This window comes from Octopus bimaculoides, chromosome 5 (assembly GCF_001194135.2).
Source record: "Octopus bimaculoides isolate UCB-OBI-ISO-001 chromosome 5, ASM119413v2, whole genome shotgun sequence".
Taxonomy (NCBI): domain Eukaryota; kingdom Metazoa; phylum Mollusca; class Cephalopoda; order Octopoda; family Octopodidae; genus Octopus; species Octopus bimaculoides.
Genome location: NC_068985.1, coordinates 42,723,485 through 42,744,587, shown reverse-complemented (window position 1 = coordinate 42,744,587; position 21,103 = coordinate 42,723,485). Strand labels below are relative to the sequence as shown.

The following is a 21,103-nucleotide window of genomic DNA, read 5'->3' as shown; positions in this document are numbered from 1 at the left end:
GATGATGATATATACATATGTAGGATCTTTCTGATTTGGCGGGCACCATTTTTTATTTATGTTTTATTTAGTGTGTTTTCTACCGAAACACTAAAACTTCGTATACTTGTATATTTTGTCTTATAGAACAGAAAAATTTTTATATTCGAAGTTATTTCATGTTAAATGTTGTCGTATTTCTGTAATTTCAACCAATCACTGACGTCTATTGAGGTGAAAACAATTACTGCTGTGGAATGTAAACAACACGTTCTAGCGGTGTAATGGGATCTTTTCCCTTGAATAAAATTAGTGCTGTTGTTTGTCAACAACAACTATCGGCGGTACTGTTATTTATGACATCGTTTGTGCATTTGTACTGGTTTTAGCTTTAAGGTTAGGGTTCGGGTTTTAGAGTTAGAGTTAGGGTTATGAGTATTTTTGCCAAATTTGGTGAAAATCTGTTCCATACACCACCACAAATTTTTCACCAAATTTGGCAAAAATACTCATAACCCTAACTCTAAAACCCGAACCCTAACCCTAAAACCCTAAAGCTAAAACCAGTACAAATGCACGAACGATGTCATAAATAACAGTACCACCGATAGTTGTTGTTGACAAACAACGGCACTAATTTTATTCAAAGTAAAAGATCCCATTACACCGCACAATGTTTTGTTGACAATTCACAGCAGTAATTGTTTTCACCTCAATAGATGTCAGTGATTGGTTGAAATTACCGAAATATGACAATTTTAACACGAAATAACTTTAAAAAGATAAAATTTTCTCAATAACACTAAGAGTAAAAGATGTTTTATATGATACATTCTACCACTGTCCCAAGTTTGAAAGTGTTTCATTAAGAAAACAAGTGGCATCCACCAAATCAGAAAGATCCCATATGTATGTATATAATATATGTATATATATAATATATATCTATCTCTCTATATATAAGATAGAGAGAGAGAGCGAAAGTAATAATGAGTGAATGAGAATAATGACTAAGGGTTAAAAAAGTGTAAAAATAATTGAAAATGAAACAAAATTGAAGCCAAAATACTAAAAATTATTGAAAGTGGGTAGAAATAAGCACTACGTACTGTAGTACTACGCTAGGGTATCTGTAGAAAGTGGAATGTGATTTCGGAATATAACGAAGAAAAATTTAGATCTTGAGAATTTTCCGAAAGTCCTCCCTCTTGAAAGCAGTACCCCGGCATGGCCATGGTGTAATGACTAAAAGAAGTAAAAAGATTATTTAAATATATAAATACTTTGCAATTTAACCAATTTAGTTCTTAATTCCATTTTTACCACTAAATCTAATTTAACAGTTGGTTCCTAAAGAGAATATTTACATGATGTATTTCTTGTGTTTTTCTATTAGTGTGTTGTAATTGAAGATTTTCATGATGGAGTCTATGGAAGATATGATGCGAAAATTAAACTTTTGTGAAAAGGCTGCCATATCTTTAAAACCTGTGGAAGAAGAATACATTCTTCATATGGATATTCAACAAAGGTAAGTTGGTGTTTCCAGATTTAATTTGTAAAGGTATGAAACGTGTAAGGTATGGTATATGTGTTGAGGCATAAACATAGTGCTTCTAGGACCTCACTTCAGCTGTGATGGGTGTGTCTTCATCATTATAAATCATTGATCATTTCAGTTCTTTGTCATCACCTCTGTGGGGCTCAACATCTTGAGCTCAGCCTTTGCTGCTTTGTCCCATACCTTCCTGAGTCTCCCTTTTTCACATATTCCATATGCATCACATGACCAAACCAGTGCAGTCTTCTCTCTTGCATGCTACATCTAATTCCTCTTATGCCAAATATTTATCTCAACTCATTTGCACTTTGTCATACATACTTCTTTCTCAATAAGTGCAAGTGTACCATTATCCATCCATACACATGCTTCTCATCCACAACATCTCGATTGTTTTCTTTGATTCGTTGTCTTGCAATTTAGTATCTCATGCATCTTATTCTCTCACTCTCTTTTACTCTTTTACTTGTTTCAGTCACTTGACTGCGGTCATGCTGGATCACTGCCTTTTAGTTGAGCAAATCGGCCCCAGGACTTATTCTTTGGAAGCTTAGTACTTATTCTATCGATCTCTTTTGCTGAACCGCTAAGTTACGGGGACGTAAACACACCACCATCGGTTGTCAAGCGATGCTGGGGGGACAAACACAGACACACATACATATATATATATATATATATATATATATATATATATATATATATATATATATATATACGATGGGCTTCTTTCAGTTTCCGTCTACCAAATCCACTTACAAGGCTTTTTTTGCCCGAGGCTATAGTAGAAGACACTTGCCCAAAGTGCTACACAGTGGGAATGAACCCGGAACCATGTGGTTCGTAAGCAAGCCACTTACCACACAGCCACTCCTACGCCACTGTAGAATGTTGGCAAACCTCATACTTTTTGCTTCTTCTTTTGCTCTGTAAACCTGTTAGCTGGTATAATTCTCTTCTGTCTCTAGTCTGTCCAAGCCTGTCTTTTTGCTTCTATAGCTCTGCCTGCCTTACTTTTCCATAGCCGTATCACAGTTTGCCGGGTCTTTGAACTTCCCTATCTTTTGTTCTCAGACTGGTTTCTTTCTCATTTTATCTCAAAGTCTGAACTCACTAATCACTGATCTATGTTGGGTTGTACATTCTTCACTTAGGAGAATTTGCATTTATAAGCATGTGTATCCTGCTTTCTGGTGAGAATGTAGTGAATCTGGCATGTATGGTCACCAGATTGATTGGGGATCAGGTGACTGGCTGGTTTACTGAAGTTAGTGTTACAGTTCAAGTGATTTGCATCACAGAGTTCCAGCAACCTTGTTCCTTCTTCATTTCTAGTACCAAAGCTGTAACCCCCATGTGTTCCAGGAATCCATCAGGGTGCAATCCAACATATCTATTGAAGTCACCAGCCACAATAATGAAATAGTCACTGTCATTTGTCATTGAGGTAATCTGTAACTAACCTTTATAAATATATATATCCATTTATCCATCCATCCAGACACAGTTCCTTTAAATCAGATACCTTACGTCCAAAAGGCAAGCTTACTCGGCCTTCCTTCTCGCCAACCGAAGTGCCATTACTGACGTCCAACAGTTGCTTTGAAAAGGTTCTGTCTGCATCATCAGTACTGATCTGCAGTCACATGTTGGTTGTGAGTCTCAGCTTTTGCACACTGCTCCATAGGTAGGAGGACTTTATGCTGGCATTTACCTCATCAGCTCTTGTCGCCTTTGGAACCACGGGAAGGGTTTGTCTAAAGTCTGCTGCAAGCAAGACTGTGGCATCTCCCATCAGCATGGTGATATGTTTCAGATCCTGAAGGGCCATGTCAAGAGCTCCAAAGGAAACCTTATGGCTCACTGTCACCTCATCCCAGATGATCAACCTGCATTCACCCAGGAGTTTGCCTTTTATAGAACCACGACTGATGTTGCTGTTTGCCTTCTCCTTCTTGGACAGGTCCAAAGGGAGTTTGAAACAGGAATGAGCTGTGCAACTACCACTTAGCAGAGTTGCAGCTATTCCACTTGATGCCACTGCTTTGGTAATATGTTTCATTTGGCGCAATTTAGCCAGAAGAAAATTGATGACAAATGTCTTGCCAGTTCCACCTGGAGCATCCAGAAAGAAAAGACCTCCTCTTTCACTTTCAGTGCTTGAAATAATGGTTTTATAAACACCCAGTTGGCCCTCCATCAGTTTGTCTTTTTAGTAGAAAGTGGGTTATACATCTTTAGATTGTATACCTGACTTTCTACTATAAAATTAAAGAAATAGACGGAACGCTGAACTCCAGACTAAACAACTTAAACAACATTTATTTAGGTGGTAAACATACATATCTTTAGTTATACATCTTTAGAGGTGAGAATAATGAGCTGTCGAGTATAAGACCGAAAGATGTAGAGACAGCTTTAAACACACGTCCATGCTCAATCGCTGGCCAGCTAGAAAGAGAATGAATTGAGCGGGAAATGCTTGCTTGTTTAATTCTATGCATGCGTAAGACTACGCATGCGCAGGCGTTACTACATCTTCATTATCAGCTATATACGCTGTCATTTCCTCGATGTCATAGCTGATTTCTCACAGGTACTCAATTGTGAAATTGTTTGGTGCCTGCTCTGGTTGTGGCAGATCGAATGTGGCAATGTCTTGACCTCACATAGCTTGCACTTGGATTTCCAGGTCAAGTAACACCTCATTGTAAATGGCGTTATTGAACGTGGCAATTTCCACCGAGGTTTGCCTTTGAATCCTTTGTAGAATGTCCTCTGCCATGCTTGTTTGGTGGGTCGCCCAAAGCTTGAGAGGTTCAGCCAAGCCACATGTCATCAACATGATAGAAAATAGCTGACACAGTTGACTTGGTGCTCTGCTGGCTGCTGCCTCCTTCAGTGTCTAGTCCCAGTTGTCCATGTTTGGTGCAGGCTTCTCTGTAGGTTGTGCAGACTTTCCCATTATGTCTTCAAAGGTCTGAAAATGTGCTGCAGTAGATGCTGAAAGAAGCACTCCTGCTGATTAGGGTGCACAGTGTACACCGGCCTGATGGCCTCACTTATGAAGACAACATTTTCTTCCCAGCCCTCAATGCATGCTCCTTGCTTGCATCTGTTCCATGTATTGTGTGCTCAGGTATAGTACACGGGAATCTCAACATACAACAATGTTCAGGCAAACAGATCACATTGGCATAATTTGAAGAAAGTGGATTCAGAACTACATTTCGAACATTGTCTTGTGTTAAATATACACACTTGCCATTTTCAAGATGTACAGATAGATTCACCACTGTTGGATGCTGCTCGTGGATTTCAAAGCCCTCTTTAGAGGAAATATACCTGCCCAACTTATTTTGCTGAATTTCATCTGCTTGCCTGCCCTCCTGTTCAAGTCCCCAAACTGCCATATCTGAGCCCTTATTGATGTATTTACAAACATATTTAAAACTTTTTATTGAGTTGCATGACTCAGCATTAACATGGGCCTCCAATGTTTTAGACAACAATGGGTTGTAGGGCATGATCCATCTGTTGTCAATTTCCATCTCTTTGAGCTTGGTAGTGTTTAGGGTGATCTATGGAAAATGAATGGGTTATTTCCCTCGGCTGTTAAAAGAAAATATATTGGTTATATATGTGGACCTCTTCTAGTGGCCCTAGCCATCCAATTATAGATTTTTATTAAACTTCAGTAAGCCTAGTAACAAACTAGATGTTACTTTAACATGTTTGCAAAGCTTCACAAAAATTCGTTAACAGGTATAGATGGAAACTTGACACAAACAGACAACTTGTGTTTATATATGTATATATACATATACATACATATATATATATATATATATATATATATATATATGTAAGGCACCAATGCTGTAACCTCCATGCACTCATGCACCTCCTGGAATCCAACAGGGTGCTGCCCAATGTGATGGTTTCAGTTACTGGCCACAATAATGATGTCACTATCATTTGTTTTAAGATAGTTTACTTAAAAGCAATGTCACATTTTACATTATATAATTGTGTTAACTGTTTACAAATTTTTTTATGATTTCAAATTTACAAAGATAAATATTGGTTAAAATGAAATTTTATCTGATAATTTTAATACTATGAAATAATATTTCTGATATTTTTTAGTGCTGACACTCCTAATTCTGCAACTGACGACCGACTGCTGGCATGTAGTAGCAGCAGTTATAACATTCGCTTACATGCCAGACACAATATGGCTACACTGCAACAAATTGATGGTGATAAAGACAAATTTTTTATTTATTTATTTTTATTAATTTGTTTTATAACATATATTGTGAACAGCAATGTTCTTCATTACAAGTTTCTAACTGGCTAATCATATGTTTACTATTTACAATTGTGAAAATGGTAAGGAAGCATCTGTTCCACTTGGGTGGAACAAATACCATAAAGCATTTGTTCAAAAGCACTTCTGTATTGTTTTTTTTTTTTTGCTACTGATATACATGACTGAAATATATGAACATACATTTGTATGTTTTATGCCCATTTTTCCAAGCTAGCATGGGTTAGGCTAGGCCTGACCGACTCGAATTACACTGCGGGCCACTTTAATCACAAAAAGTTTTTTGAGGGCCGCTTGTATACTGACAGAATTGAAAGCATTTTGCTTTCTCATGCTATTATTACAAAGATGAATGAATGATCATTGATTCAACATGATATATTACCATTGCAAAAATAGTAGTATCTTTCTTTTTTACTTTTCATTACAATCTTTAATTTTTGATGACATTTTAAAAATATTTGTTTAAATAAACCCATTTCAAGAAAGTATCATGCGGACCACAAGATGAAAGTCTGCAGGTTAGACAAATATGGTACTGAGGCATTGATTTACAGCTGAATGCCTTTTCTGACACTAACCCTTAGTGGTTTTCCAAGAGATCTCTTATTCCACATTGCTTCAAAAGTCTTGATGCAAATGGACAAGTTATAGGCAGAAGAACTAACAATAGCTATATTTGAATAAATGAGCTCTCACGTAAACACATACACATGTGCACATACATACATATACATGTACTCACACACACACCACTTGTCCAAGGTGTTGCACAAGGGGACAGAATCTGAAACAATGTGATTAGGAAGTAAACTTGTCAACCACACAGCCATGCCTGTGCATGTGTGGCTGTATAGTAAGAAATTTGTTTTCTAACCACTTTGTTTCAGGTTCAGTTCCACTGTGTGGCACTTAGGGCAAGTGTCTTTTTCTATAGTACCAGCTGACCAAAGCTTTGTGAGTGTATTTGGTAGACAGAAACTGAAAGAAGCTGGTATGTGTGTGTGTGTCACCACCATGTGACTACTGGTATTGCATTGTTTATGCTCTTGTAACCAAGCAGTTCTACAAAAGAGAACAGTAGAATAGGTACCAGGCTTAAAAGATAAAGTACTGGGGTGGAATTCATTCAACTAAAATCCTTCAAGGCAATGCCTCAGTATGGTTGCTGTCCTGTCAAATGACTGAAAAAAGTAAAAGGTAAAAGACAGAAGACACACATATACATATGCATACACAGTAGATTTCTCTTAGCTCCCCTCTACTAAGTTTCACTCACAAGGAATCAATCAACTGGAGATATGATAGCAGACACTTATCCAAGTGAATGTTCAGCATGATTGATCACAAAACCATGTGGTTACAGAGTAAACTTCTTAATCACACAAAAATGTCGATATCTTGGGTGTAATAAGCATGATTAATCGATTAATATACAAAAACAACCAGAAAATTATGCAATAAGAATTATTTATTGTTTGTAATTATCTATTATCTATAAGTAATTATCTGTATATAATTATCTACTTCTAATTGTCTGTATGTAATTATGTGTTATCTAAATTAATCCAGATGCATTAATGAATTGAATATGTATGTTGAATGACAATCAAAATACAACCTTTATTGTCATTTATTGTTTTTACTTTTTCAATTTTGTGATTTTCACTGTATTTTAGCACACAACAATGTTATATCAGGGATAAAATTTGCCCACAATGACACACATCTATTATTTTCTTCATCTTGGGATGGGACGATCAGGTAAACTCAACATTTGCTTTTATAATTAAAGAAATTGACATTTATGCATGCTATTAGTAAATAGATTTGTAGACAGTAAGTTTTTCTTGTAGGCTTCCAAGTCTTTGTACATAGTTTTATTTTGTCTATAATATTCTCATCATACTTTTGTTTTCTCTCTCTCTCTCTCTCTCTGCCCCACTCCTCAGATAGTTGTTTTATATAAGTTAGCCAGGAGATGAGGGACTGTGCCCATCACCATCCCAGATTGGTAAGAACAACAACATTGTGTGACTGATGTCTGATCTCAGTGTTTGCAGGAAAAAATGTGGAAAGACAAGGAACTTGTACAAGTACACCATGTTGCTTTGGTGCAAAGCTTTTGAATAGTATAAATCAGCTTTTGCTCTGTGTTAAATTTCTTTATGGTGGTCCACAAAACATCATTGCAGATTCTATCTAATATCCTCCTGAAGTCTATGAAAACATATGAATTCTCTCTGTTGTCAAAAGTATTTCTTGCAGATGGTGTGGAGGTTCAAAATCCCTTCAGTACTGCTTTTATTTTTATGTAAGCCAACTTGCTCCTTGACTGTAATATCTTCTGTCTCCAATCTCAGTATTTTCAATATGATGCTGAGCATTATGTTGCTTGCTTGATTGATCTTGCTGACAGTTCAGTTATTCTGGCATAAATGGAGATTGCCTTTTATGGGAAGCACTATGATTATAGACTGAATCCAGAGTGTCAGCCATTCACCAGTCTGCCAAATTCACATCCTGGCAGTAGACTTTGTTTCTTTTTTTCTCCCTCAAGTTGGTGATTATAATGTATGATAACATTAAACATTTACTATAATGTATAGCAATATTTACATTAACAGTGTTAGACTCTAATACATAAATGTAAATCTAGTACTTAATATCAAGCACTAATGACCACTTTTTTTCCAGGTGTTGGGACATACGGACAGATTTCAAAAAACCTGCTCAAGAATTCACTGGTAATTTATAACTTTATTATTTATCATTGACTGGGGCTGATGGAGATATTGAAGATAGTGGGACGTCAAACTTACTCTTCTTCAACAAGTATACTTCTTGTACATTTACTTAGTGTTCTCTCAATACCGTGCTTGGCAAGTACTGTGGGCACTATAATTCACTGATGAAGTCTTTTAAGGCTCGAACAGGTTCAAAGTTGACTCCCATGCTTTCCAAAAGACTCAGAATGATATTAGACCATGACTTAGTATTGTTGGTTTCTCTTTGCATCTTTCTAGTTAGCTATTTGATATTTCAAACATTGTATTTGTTCACATCTTCCTATTGTTATGTTATACTTGCTATCCTATTATTCTCAATTCTCTTTCAGCTGGGGTTGGCTTAATTTTTCTTTTATCTCTTTGGGGTTGATAAAGTAAATACCAGTATCCAGTAATCAATTCTGTGTATCTACAGTTGGTAGTACTAAGAGTATTAACTTAATTACTAATCAGTGTATGATGTCATTAAATTGAGGCTCAGTGTAGAAACTTTGATGGTGCTATTATTTATTTTCTCATTCAACTTGAATTTCATTTCAATGTTCAGGAATTGATAGCCTAATTACCTGTCTTATGTCAGTTTGATTTTTAGATTAACTGTTTCTATAACTGTATAATTGTAGATTAACAGCGTAAACTAGGGATTAACAGTTTGAATTGCAGAATGACTAATTAACATCTTGAACTGTGGATTAACTGTTTATGTAACAATTTGAACTGTGGATTAACAGTTTAATAACCAGTGTAAACTGTTTACTAGTGTGTGAATTATCTGATCAAATATGTACTATCTTTCAATTTTATTCATTGTACTATATCTTAGAATAATATTATAGCTATTTATTTTTGTATTAAACTAATTACATTATGATAGAATTGTTGTAGCCATTCACTGTGATACAATGTATCTGAGATCAGGTGCAGCTTTTTCATATCTCCATCAGTTAACATAACATGAATGTATGTGTTTTTAATGGCTACAATGTCTCTAATACGTTGTAATTTTATTACTATTGCTACCATAATTACCTGTGCCATAGGCTTTTGGAATTTTAATTTGATACAAATTTAATTTTCAGGTTGTGATAAATGTCTTTTATGTTTGGATATCAATAGCTCTGATTCCAAGATAGCAGCTGGAACAGAATCAGTTGAGAAAGAAGTTGAGTTAAAAATTTGGTAAGCTATCTTCATGGATATGATCTTTCTTGTGAATTTATCAAGTGATAATTAAAGAAATTCATGGGCAAATTAAAAACTTAAGTGCTTCCAGTTAGTTTATAAATTCAGTGCTATTTAGTTTGTTTTTTTTCTCAGTTACATGGCTTTTAGTTAGAATCCTGTTCATCAGCAGCTCACTGTTAATAGGATTTACAGTTAGAATCCTGTTCACCAGCAGCACACTGTTAATAGGTTTTACAGTTAGAATTCTGTTCACCACTGGCACTCTGTTAATGGATTTTACAGTTAGAATCCTGTTCACCAGCAGCAGCAGTAGCAGCTTTCTAACAGACATTAAAATATAAATTAAATTCTAGTTTTCTCCATTGTCAAAACAATCTATTCTCTACTCCAAACTGAATGGTTAACATAAAAAGGAGATCCTTAAGTGAGCGACTAAAAAAAGCTTTCTGCCTATACTATCTGAAAAATATGGATGTTGAAATGAAAATAATTAAAGTATCGGACTATAGATAACTAAATTACAACAGGTATATAGTCCATTTTTTTGTATTATAGTGCATTGTTGTACCATTCAAAACTTTTTATTCTTTGCAAACAATACACAATGCTTCAAGCAAACTACAATTCTCTCCTAATGTAACATAGTTTCAGGTTCAGTCCTGCTGCCTTGCCCCTTGGAAAATTATAGCCCTGGGTTTCCCAGTGCTTTGTGAGCAAATTTGGTTGATGAAAACTGTGTGGGAGCCCATTGTATGTGTGTATGTATATATATATATATATATATATAGGTGCAGGCATGGCTGTGTGGTAAGAAGTTTGTTTCCCAACCATATGGTTCCAGATTCAGTCCCACTGCATGGCACCTCGGGCGAGTGTTTTCTACTATAGCCTTGGGCCGATCAAAATCTTCTGAGTGGATTTGGTAGACAGAAACTGAAAGAAGCCTGGTTCATTACCATTATCATCATCATTTGATATCCGTTGTCCATGCTGGCATGGGTTGGACGGTTTGACTGGGCTGGCACGCTGCAAGGCTACGCCAGGCTCCAGTCTGTTGTGTATATATATATATATGTGTGTGTGTGTCTTTCTTTGTCTCCCCACCATCACTTGGCAACTGATGTTGGTGTGTTTATGTTCCTGTAACTTAGCAGTTTGGCAAAAAAAAACCAATAGAATAAGTACTAGGTTTGCAAAGAATATGTCCTGGGGTCAATTTCTTCAACTGCTAGCATGGAAGGTGGCCGTTAAATGATGATGATGATGATGATGAAAACCCTTAAAGTGGTGCTCCAGCATGCCCACAGTCTAATGACTGAAACAATTAAAAAAAAAATTTTTTTTAATATATATATATATATATATATATATATATATATATATATGGAATGAAAGGAAAAGAGTGAAGAGAGGCTATGCATAGGATGGGAGAGGCAGCAGAAAGAGCCTCTTGCTGGTTATGGTGCAAGAGAAAGGAGTTAAGCTGGAAGGAAGAGATGATGAGCAATGATTTGGTCTCCTCTGCTGACCCACCAATGGGATGGTTAAAACACCTAATGATCCTTGATATGTCTGATGTCATCAGTTTCTTCTGGTCAAAGCTCCATTCACTTCGGTGAGTGAAACAGAAGTACCTTTTTCTAGATGTTTTCAACAACATATCATCATCATCTTCATCATTTAGATTCTGCTTTCCATGCTGGCATGGGTTAGACGATTTGACTGAAACTGGTAAGCAGGAAAGCTGCACCACGTTCCAATCTTACTTGACATGGTTTCTATGGCTGGATGCCTTTCCTAACGCCAACCATTCCAAGAGTGTAATGAGTGCTTTATAAGTGCCACTGGCACAGGTGCCAGTTACATGGCACTGGCATCAGCCACAACTATGATTTCACTTGGCTTGACGAGTTTTCTCAAGCACAGCATATTGCCAAAGGTCTCAGTAACATATACATGTATTTATGTGTGTGTGTCTGTGTTTGTCCCCCCACTGCTTGATAACTGGTGTTGGTTTGTTTACATCTCTAATCTAGTGGTTTGCCAAAAGAGATTGATACAATAAGGACCAATCTTGAAAAAATAAGTACTGGGCTAGATTTATTCAACTAAATCCTTCAGGGTAGTGCCCCAGCATGGCTGTAGTCCAGTGACTGAAATAAGTGAAATGGTAAAAAATAATATTGTTCTTTTAAATCTCTTCAATATCTTTTACTTCTAACTAAATATGGAGGTTGTTGTGTAATATTTTTATGTTGCTATTTCCTTGGTTTGTTTGAGATACCAGGCTGAGCATGTGTAGTACATTATCTATCTTTTACTTGTCTCAGTCATTGGACTGCAGCCATGCTGGGGTCCTGCATTAAAAGTTTTTAGTTGAACAAATAAACCCACTTCTTACTTTTTAAAAATCTGGTACTTATTCTATGAATCTCTTATGCTGAACCACTCACTTCAGGGATGTAAACAAACCTACACCAATTGTCAAGTGGTGAGGCAGGGGAAATAAACAAACACAAAGACGCACATACATTTGATGGGCTTCTACATGGTTTCTGTCTACCAAATTCACATGCTAGGCATTAGTCAGCATGGTACCATAGTAAAGACACTTGTCCAAGGTGCTGTGCAGTGGGACTGATCCTGAAACCATGCAGTTTCAAAGTGAGCTTCTTAATCACAGAGCCATGCCGCCTGCATTTACATTTCATCACATCTGCTTCTGAAACACACAAATCTTCAGTAAAGTTGAGAAAGTTTTTAAGGGGATTTAGAGGTTTTGACAGTGTACCTTCAACTGCTCCACAATTCAATGTAAACATTTTGTATATTTTCCAGGGATAGAAGGAAAAATGTATTACTCACAGATTTCACAGATTCTCACATGGACGACATAACACAGGTTTGTAATGATCAATTTTTCTCATCTTTTCACATTATCTTTACATTTCTTTACTTGTTACTTGAAGACTTTATTTTACTATATATCAGGTACTTTTTGAACAAAGCACTGTTGGTTATATTTTACCAGCAGGTCAATCACTGGTTGTTTCTAAGGGTTTATTTAACACCTAATCACTAGTTATTTTTTAATGGTTTATTTAACAGCTAATCACAGGGGTTTTTTTTTGCAATGTTGAACCACTCTATTACTGTTACTCTGCTTTGAACTTGATAATGTGGGAAAGATTCTTTTTTAAGAAACGAGTGAAAATGTTCTTATTTAATGAACTTCTGTTATATTAGGTCATCCCATAAATAATGCAGTTTTTTTATACTTCTTTTATTTTTCAAAATTAAGATAAACAAAGTTCTTTTTTTAATCTAAAGATCCCCCTTTGTTAGCGTTTGGTTTGAGTTTAAAAGTTCAAAGTGGATTAAACTTTTCATATCCCACCAAACAGATAACAATACCTTACATGAGTGAAGGCCTTTAGCCTGGGGTGCGGGTGTTTCTCTTTTCCCAACCCACTGTCTTCGGTTCTTGGCATTTTTATTGAGAACCCATTTCTCATCACCAGTCACTATTCAGTCCAAAAAAGGTTCATTCTTGAGATGTGACTGCAAAGAAGACTACACATTCACTCTCTGTACACGATTAGACTCAAAAAGTTCGTGCGGAACCCATTGACCCAATTTGCTGACTTTTCCAATGGCATGCAGGTGTTGATGAATAGTTGAATGACCAAATCTAAGTTTCTCTGCTAGTTCCTCAATAGTTACGCTGGGATTTTGTTCCACCAGGGTTTGCAGGACATCCTTGTCAGGCTCTACAGATGTTCCAGGACGAGGCTCATCTTCTAGGCTGCAGTTTCTGATTCAGAATTTCTGGAACCACCATTGACACTGGTTTAACGCTTATTGTACAATCCCCATATACTGCATTAATATTCCTCACACTTTCCGTTGTGTTGTTTCCTTTATTGAACTCATAAAGCAAAATATGCTGAATATGCTCCTTTGTCACTTCCATTATATCTTTGAAAAAATAACTGTTGAAATTGAACTGCACTCTTCAGATCTTGCACTAAGAATAAGTACAAGGTAAAATTACTACCTGCTTTTGCAAGTTGATGCAGGTAGTTTATCCTGTCCACCTCCAATTGAAATTGCAATTGAAAAAAACCACATTATTTATAGGATAACCCAATATTTATAAAAATTCTGATGTCTACAATATTTCTTATTCTAAATTAAATTGTCAATATTGTCACCTTTTAGGTATCATTTCATCCAACCAATGAAAATCTATTGGCAAGTGGCTCTACAGATGGCTTGGTTTGCAAATTTGACTTAGCAGAAGATACAGAGGAGAATTCCCTACTATTAACTATGAATTCACTTTCTTCTGTGGTATGTAATGATATTAATATTTGCAATAATACATGATATATTCCTTAGAAACCATGTTAGATTTTTTTAACAAGTGAATACTCATTGTAAGTGATGCAATGTGTATTTAAAAGGAAATGTTCCTTGCCTGCTTCTCTGTATTTTGTTAATGTCCACCTGACACTTGTAGCACTTAATGCACGTTCTATTGCTGTATGTATATGTGTCATTATATATATTTATATATTTATATGTATTATTGCATACTCTGACTACCTCAATTACCTTATCTACCCACTTTTCTGCTAAGATTATGCCCACATCATCCACTCCATCACTTCTGCCTACCCAAAAGAATTTGAACCTCTGTTTCTTCCCAGTGAGGAATCTAGCAAAGGCTTCTTTCTGTCTCACTTCTTGCACACCACACACATCAACATGGCGATGCTCCATCATTTCGATAATTTCACCAGATCTTCCCTTCATTGTGCCAACGTCGATGTTTGAAGGAGACAATAGGAAGGTAGTTGTGGCATTTTGTCCATGTTTGAAAAGATCTGTGCAAATGTTGGCTACTTAGTGTTGAACCTTGGTACATCCTGTATTTGATTCAAGGAAGTATAATCTCCTCCCTCCCATACAGCATCCAGATTAAGGGCCAGAAGTCTTGTGATGGATACCTCTGATAGGATATTATGGAAGAGCTGCCTGAGGACTCTACCTCATGACTCTCTTAGGAACATGGTGGATAACATAGCTGGCTGGATATATATATATATATATATGTATATATATAGAACAAGAAATAATATTTGTCTCTTTATATAGAAACAAAAGGGTTTATAGGACTGCAAAAGAAGTGCTCAAATATAAATGAGACAAAGATAAAAATAAAGAAGCATTGGTTATAGAACAAACATTAAATTTGGGTCAACGACTTTATATACAACATCACCCCTCAAACATTTAATCACATATAAAAATCACCATGGTTCCCAAACATAAAAAATAATACATATACATAAAATCACAGAAGGTAAAAGTATATAATCAAATAAAATACAAATAGGACGGCCCATCAAAAAGTTAAATATAAATGGCTAAGAATTCAAAAACTACCAAAAAACCTAATAGTTAAATATAAAATGAGTAAAGGTAAAAATAAAATAAAATAAATGTCCACTGACTAAAAAAGTTTTATGAGACGATTAAAATATTAAAAAAAATTTTTTTTTAATATTTAAAAAATATTTAAAAAAAAAGTCTTTTACTTCCCTCATACAAGTACGTCCAAAGTTTATAAGTAAACAGACTTCCACAGGTCAAATTCACATACATCTTGAAAAAAGTCTTTTATTCCCCTCACACAAGTATGTCCAAAAGTTCATAATAAGCAGACTTCACAGATCAAATTAGTAATGCTAAACAATTTATAACATCTACTTTCATTTCTATATACTTTCAAAAAGGTGGGCGAAAGCCTATGGTTGCAAAAAGGGATTACCTCAGTAAATCTATTCAAAGTGTTCAGAAAAAGTTCTTTTTAGAAAAATTTGGACCGGTCAGCTGATGGGTTTTTCTTTTAAATTATATAAGCTTTTCATAAAAAAATTTTGATCTCTGCGTGTTTCCTGTTTATCCTGATGAAGGGGTCATTGCTGTGATGCACTTTAGGGTAAATAAACTGCGGTAGTGAGCTCCCAAAATGGTCATAGCTATATGTGAATGTTGAATTTGACCTGTGAAGTCTGCCTAATAAGAACTTTTGGACGTACTTGTGTGAGGGGAGTAAAAGACCTTTTTCAAGATGTATGTGAATTTGACCTGTGGAAGTCTGTTTACTTATGAACTTTGGACATACTTGTATGAAGGAAGTAAAAAACTTTTCAAATATTTAAAAAGAAATTTTTTAAATATTTTAATCGTCTGATAAAACTTTTTTAGTCGGTGGACATTTATTTTAGAGAGAGAGAGATTTGTTCGTTTTGATGTCTATTTTTCTATGCTAACATATGTTAGATGGTGAGCTGTATGAGGCAGGATTTGTATGACCTTATTTCTTTTTGGTAGAGCCGCATGGAAGAGATGTAATCTCTGTTACATAAGGAAGAAACTGCTGCTGGCAGCCGTCCATGCGTGCAGTCGATATTGTGATGCTGCCAGCCTGGAGGCTGTTGCTGGGCCGACACCACAAACTCAGTAGCTCACCTTCCTCTGCTCTCTTGTTCCTGTTCGCGCCGACCCAAACACACACCTTCCTCTAATTCCATGGACCTCTCTGACTGCTGTTGCTGACCAGACTGGACTGTGACAACGACTGCAGTTGGCGGAGGCCACCCAGCGAAAACATCGCAGCCTGCATGCACTCATCGTTGGCAGATGGTTTGCCTTCCTTTGCACTCTCCTGCTTATCCTGCTCTGTGCTAACCCAGCCTTGCTCTCTCTCCGGTGCAACTTCCTTCCATGCATGTCTCCGCCACCTTCTGGGTGCAGTGTCGTTGAGCATGCCCATGCCCATGCCCAACTGCGTGGACGCCACTGACGCAATTGCAAGCCGGACCTTGATGGTGTGGTTGATACTGCAATGCAGTCCTTCTGGTAAATTGCTGGAAGCCGGCAGCAGAATTGCCATACTCTAGTTGACCATCGCACCCCAAGTGGGTCCGGACTACTGTAAGGGGTATGAGCTGGTCGGCCAAGTTACTGCTCTTGGTTGCACTGCAGCGCCATGGACTCTGCCTGGTGGATGCTGCCACCTGCATGCGCCATCGCTGTCCTTCCTTCCACAGCGATTTCCGGCTCCCTTGTCTACACATTGTCGGTGACCAGCGTGGTGTTGTCCTGCAGGTCCGTCTGTGTAGATGTGGCCGCCAGCCTGTTGGTTGTCACTGAGCAGGTCGCAATGGTTTGGTTGATACCACTGGTCAGCCAGGTCTGCTCTCCGCAGCGCTGCCATGTCATCACCTGCACTTGATTGATGGCTCCTTGCCTTCCTCCGCACTCTTGTGCTTATTCCCATCTCGTCCTGCTCTGCGCTTGCCTGACCGTGCTCCATCTCCGGTGCTGTGTTGTTGAGCCTGCTCGTCCACGCGGACGCGACCATGGCAGATGCTGGCAGCTACAAAGGTAACGTGGTCCTTACCTGTTTTTCAAGTAAGGGGTTTTTCATTCTAGAGAATTTCAAAAGCACAGACCTTGTCAGCAGTTTGCAGTCCAGCTACAAACAGTGACGTCACTGTTAGTAGCTCAACACTGATTGTGAACATTTTCATAGACACGCATTCATGTGTGTGTGTGTATTCTTGTGCTAATTAGAAGAACTTTGTAAATGAAATCTGTCAATAGTCTTTAACTGGAGTCACTTCTCTATTAATATTATCACCACTTATAATACTACACTCATTGATATTTTTGATCTCATTTCTGTTGACGCCACCAAAAAACAGTAAATCAACAAGGGACACTCTATATGGTCACCTGGCTTGTAAGAAACAGCAGCTAAATATTCCTAAATCACATCTTACTGTTTTGTTGAATAATGGAAATATGGAGATATTATGTTTGCAAAAGAAAAAAGGGAAGGAAGAGTATTCATTACTGGAACACCTTTAAATCTTTGTCTGCTTATTCAGTGCTGATCTTGTTCTAAACGACAACTTGGTTACAAAGTTAGGAATGATCAATCTAATTTCAATGATGTACTATTAAAACTTTTAAATCTAGCCAAAAATTAATGTTTTTTTTCTATTCATTTTCAGGCATTTGTTGGTTGGTGTTCTCCTAAGTATGACCAAGTATATTGTACAACTCATGTAGATACATTCCATGTATGGGATTCCACAGAGGTAAACATTGTAAATCCTCTATTCAGATTTACATTTTTCTGTCAAATAACTTCATCATCATCATCGTTTAACATCCGCTTTCCATGCTGGCATGGGTTGGATGGTTTGATTGAGGACTGGTGAGCCAGAAGGCTGCACCAGGCTCCAATCTGATTTGGCAGAGTTTCTACAGGTGGATGCTCTTCCTAATGCCAACCACTCCAAGAGTGTAGTGGGTGCTTTTATGTGCCATCGGCACGAGGGCCAGTCAGGCGGTACTGGCAACAACCATGCTCAAAAGGTGTTTTTTACGTGCCACCTGCATGGGTGCCAGTCTGACGGCACTGGCAATGACCATGCTCGAATGTTGTTTGTCACATGCCACCGGCACATGTGCCAGTAAGGTGACACTGGCAACGATCACGCTTGAATGGTGCTTTTTACATGCCACCGGCATGGAAGCTAGTCAGCAGCCCTGGCAACGGTCACACTCGGATGGTGCTTTCAATGTTCCACCGGCACGAGTGCCAACTAGGTGGTACTGTCAGCGATTTTGATTTATTATGTATTATACATTAAATTACTCTCCAATTAAATCTCTTGTTTTTTCTCTCTAAAACTGTTCCATTACATTTAATTTTTTGAGTTGAGTGGAGTTTCATAGGTAAAATCATTTTATATTGGACTCAGAGTGCTAGCATTCTACAATAACTTTGCTATTGACAGGACTCCTGTAAAGTGGAGAATTTGAGCTCAGATCACAGAGAGCTGGAACTTAAAATGCAAAGATATCCCAGGCATCTTGTCTGTTGCTGCCTTGGACTGGTACTTAATATATTGACTCAGAAAAGATGAAAGACAAAGTTGATATTGGCAGGATTGAGTTCAAATCTCAGTTAGCTGAAACAAACATAGTATTGAAGATTTACATTAACATAGTAACTGATGTCAGATATTAAAACACAGTATTGAAGACATTGATATATTAACTGGTGTCAAATATGAAAATATACAATATTGAATACTTGTAGTATTAAGGATATGTATTAAACCATATATGGAGACATTACCCATTTATATCGAGTATTAACTTTCATACCTCTCTCCCCTTCTCTTTCTCTCCTTTTCCATATATTTTTCTCTACCCTTCCTACAAAAGTCATAAAACAATAATTTGTTTTTGTCTTATCTATCCAATTTTGTAGGGCGATCTTTTATATCAAATGACAGATGTGAAAGAGAAACTGAAGGTAAGTACATTGTATTTTTATCTTCTTAAGTTTGATAAAACTGTTTACATCTGCTGATCTTTCTTGCTGAAGTAATTTATGTGACAATTAGTATTCACCATCTGTTGCATTTTATATATACAGAATATATACCCATCTCCACCAAATGTTATGACATTTGTTTAGATATTTAACAAACAAGAATTTATTTAATTATTGTCTTGCAAGTTACTTGATGACCTTACAAGTGTAAAAAAAAAAACCCTGTACACTCTGTAATGTTGCTGGTTTTAGGAAGGACATCAAGCCATAGAAACCATAATATAACAGATATTGAAGTTTGGTATAATCCTCTAGCTTGCCAGCTTCTGTCAAACCGTCCTATTCATGCCAGCATGAAAATAGGCATTAAATAATGATGGTGATAATGATTCCTATTTTTTTCAATTTAAGGACATGAACAGATGTAATTACAAACTGTTGTCATAGTTAATAAATTGACCTATTTAAATTTATTTAGGATAAAGAAATCTAGCTTTTAAACCAGCTATATCTGGCCAAATTTTAATATGGCCTCTCATATCACCCCTACAATATCATTGTAAAAATTAAGTTACCTCATCAAAATCTCAAAGCTACAAGATAATACATGATTAATTCAAAACAAAATGAATAAATAAGTATTACTTTTGACAGAATAATGTGAACACTAAAGGGTTAATATAATGTAATTTAACATTAAATATGAAGGTGCATGACTTAGTGGTTAGAGCATCAGGCTTGCAATCACAAGGTAGTGAGTTTGATTCTTGGACCGGGCTGTGTGTTTTGTTCTTGAGCAAGGTATTTTATTTCACATTGCTTCAAGTTCACTCATCTGTGAAAATGAGTTGTGATGACTCTGGTGCCAAGATGTATTGGTCTTTGCCTTTCCCTTGGAGAATATTAGTGGTGTGGAGAGGGGAGGCTGGTATGCATGGGCAACTGCTAGTCTTTCATAAACAACCTTACCTGGACTTGTGCCTTGGAGCAGAACTTTCTAGGTGCAATCCCATGATCAGTCATGCTTGAAGGGGGTCTTTACCCTAACATATAACATGAATATCATGTACACTATACAAGAGAAATTATGTGAAAATATCTGTTTTTGCATTGCAGGACAAAGTTGAATATATTGTTGATTATATAGGAAGTGAAAAAACTGACCACTGGATGGTTCTTGCTGGACAAAAAAAGTAAGGTCTATTATTTCATTTTTTCAAAATTTGTTTTTAAGTTATCTATGAGCTTTTCATTTGATTAATCCTTTTGATACTGTATTCTTGATGAAATACACTGCTTTTGTTTCAGTTCATTTCGAAAATACTAAAAAATTTAATAACTGGTGTTTTGGAACATGAAATTTAGATTAATTTAAAACAGGTATAGGTAACCTTTCTTGGAAAGCAGGCTACACGAGACATGGCTTATCATCATGTAGGTCTTGTTACTAAAAGAAATCAATGTAATTTTTTGTTAGGCACACCATTCAGAAAGTCTTGTGGGCTGAAGTTTGCATCATAGAGTAAGGGGTAGTTTCAGGTGGGTTGGTATCAAAAGAGTTAGTATTTATATTTTCATGTTGATATAGGCTGGTTGGATATTTTTTTTCTTTTTCTTTTTTTTTTTTTTTGTTTACTGAAGTAATCTATTGCTGGTAGTGCTGTGATCAGTTAGACCAGGCTGATTGAAACAAAATCATTTACCAACACGCTTCACCTCCTGGCCCACAAATGTATTTATTTCATTATTGCCCACAAACGGTTAAACATAGAGGGGACAAACAAGGACAGACAAAGTGATTAAGTTGATTACATTGACCCCCCCCCCCC

The 21,103-nt window shown here is 36.6% G+C and overlaps 1 protein-coding gene across 1 annotated transcript in view; it reads left to right on the top strand.

Annotated features, from left to right (window-relative positions):
* LOC106879335 (WD repeat-containing protein 89) overlaps positions 1-21,103 on the top strand; it is a 30,866-nt gene that overhangs the window by 4,723 nt on the left and 5,040 nt on the right. The window contains exons 2-11 of the mRNA XM_014928844.2: positions 1,376-1,510; positions 5,690-5,802; positions 7,553-7,637; positions 8,571-8,620; positions 9,742-9,841; positions 12,686-12,749; positions 14,069-14,200; positions 17,938-18,024; positions 19,209-19,253; positions 20,391-20,467. Coding sequence (XP_014784330.1) covers positions 1,398-1,510; positions 5,690-5,802; positions 7,553-7,637; positions 8,571-8,620; positions 9,742-9,841; positions 12,686-12,749; positions 14,069-14,200; positions 17,938-18,024; positions 19,209-19,253; positions 20,391-20,467 — 866 coding nt within the window. The 5' untranslated portion in view covers positions 1,376-1,397. The remainder of the gene's footprint in view (positions 1-1,375; positions 1,511-5,689; positions 5,803-7,552; positions 7,638-8,570; positions 8,621-9,741; positions 9,842-12,685; positions 12,750-14,068; positions 14,201-17,937; positions 18,025-19,208; positions 19,254-20,390; positions 20,468-21,103) is intronic.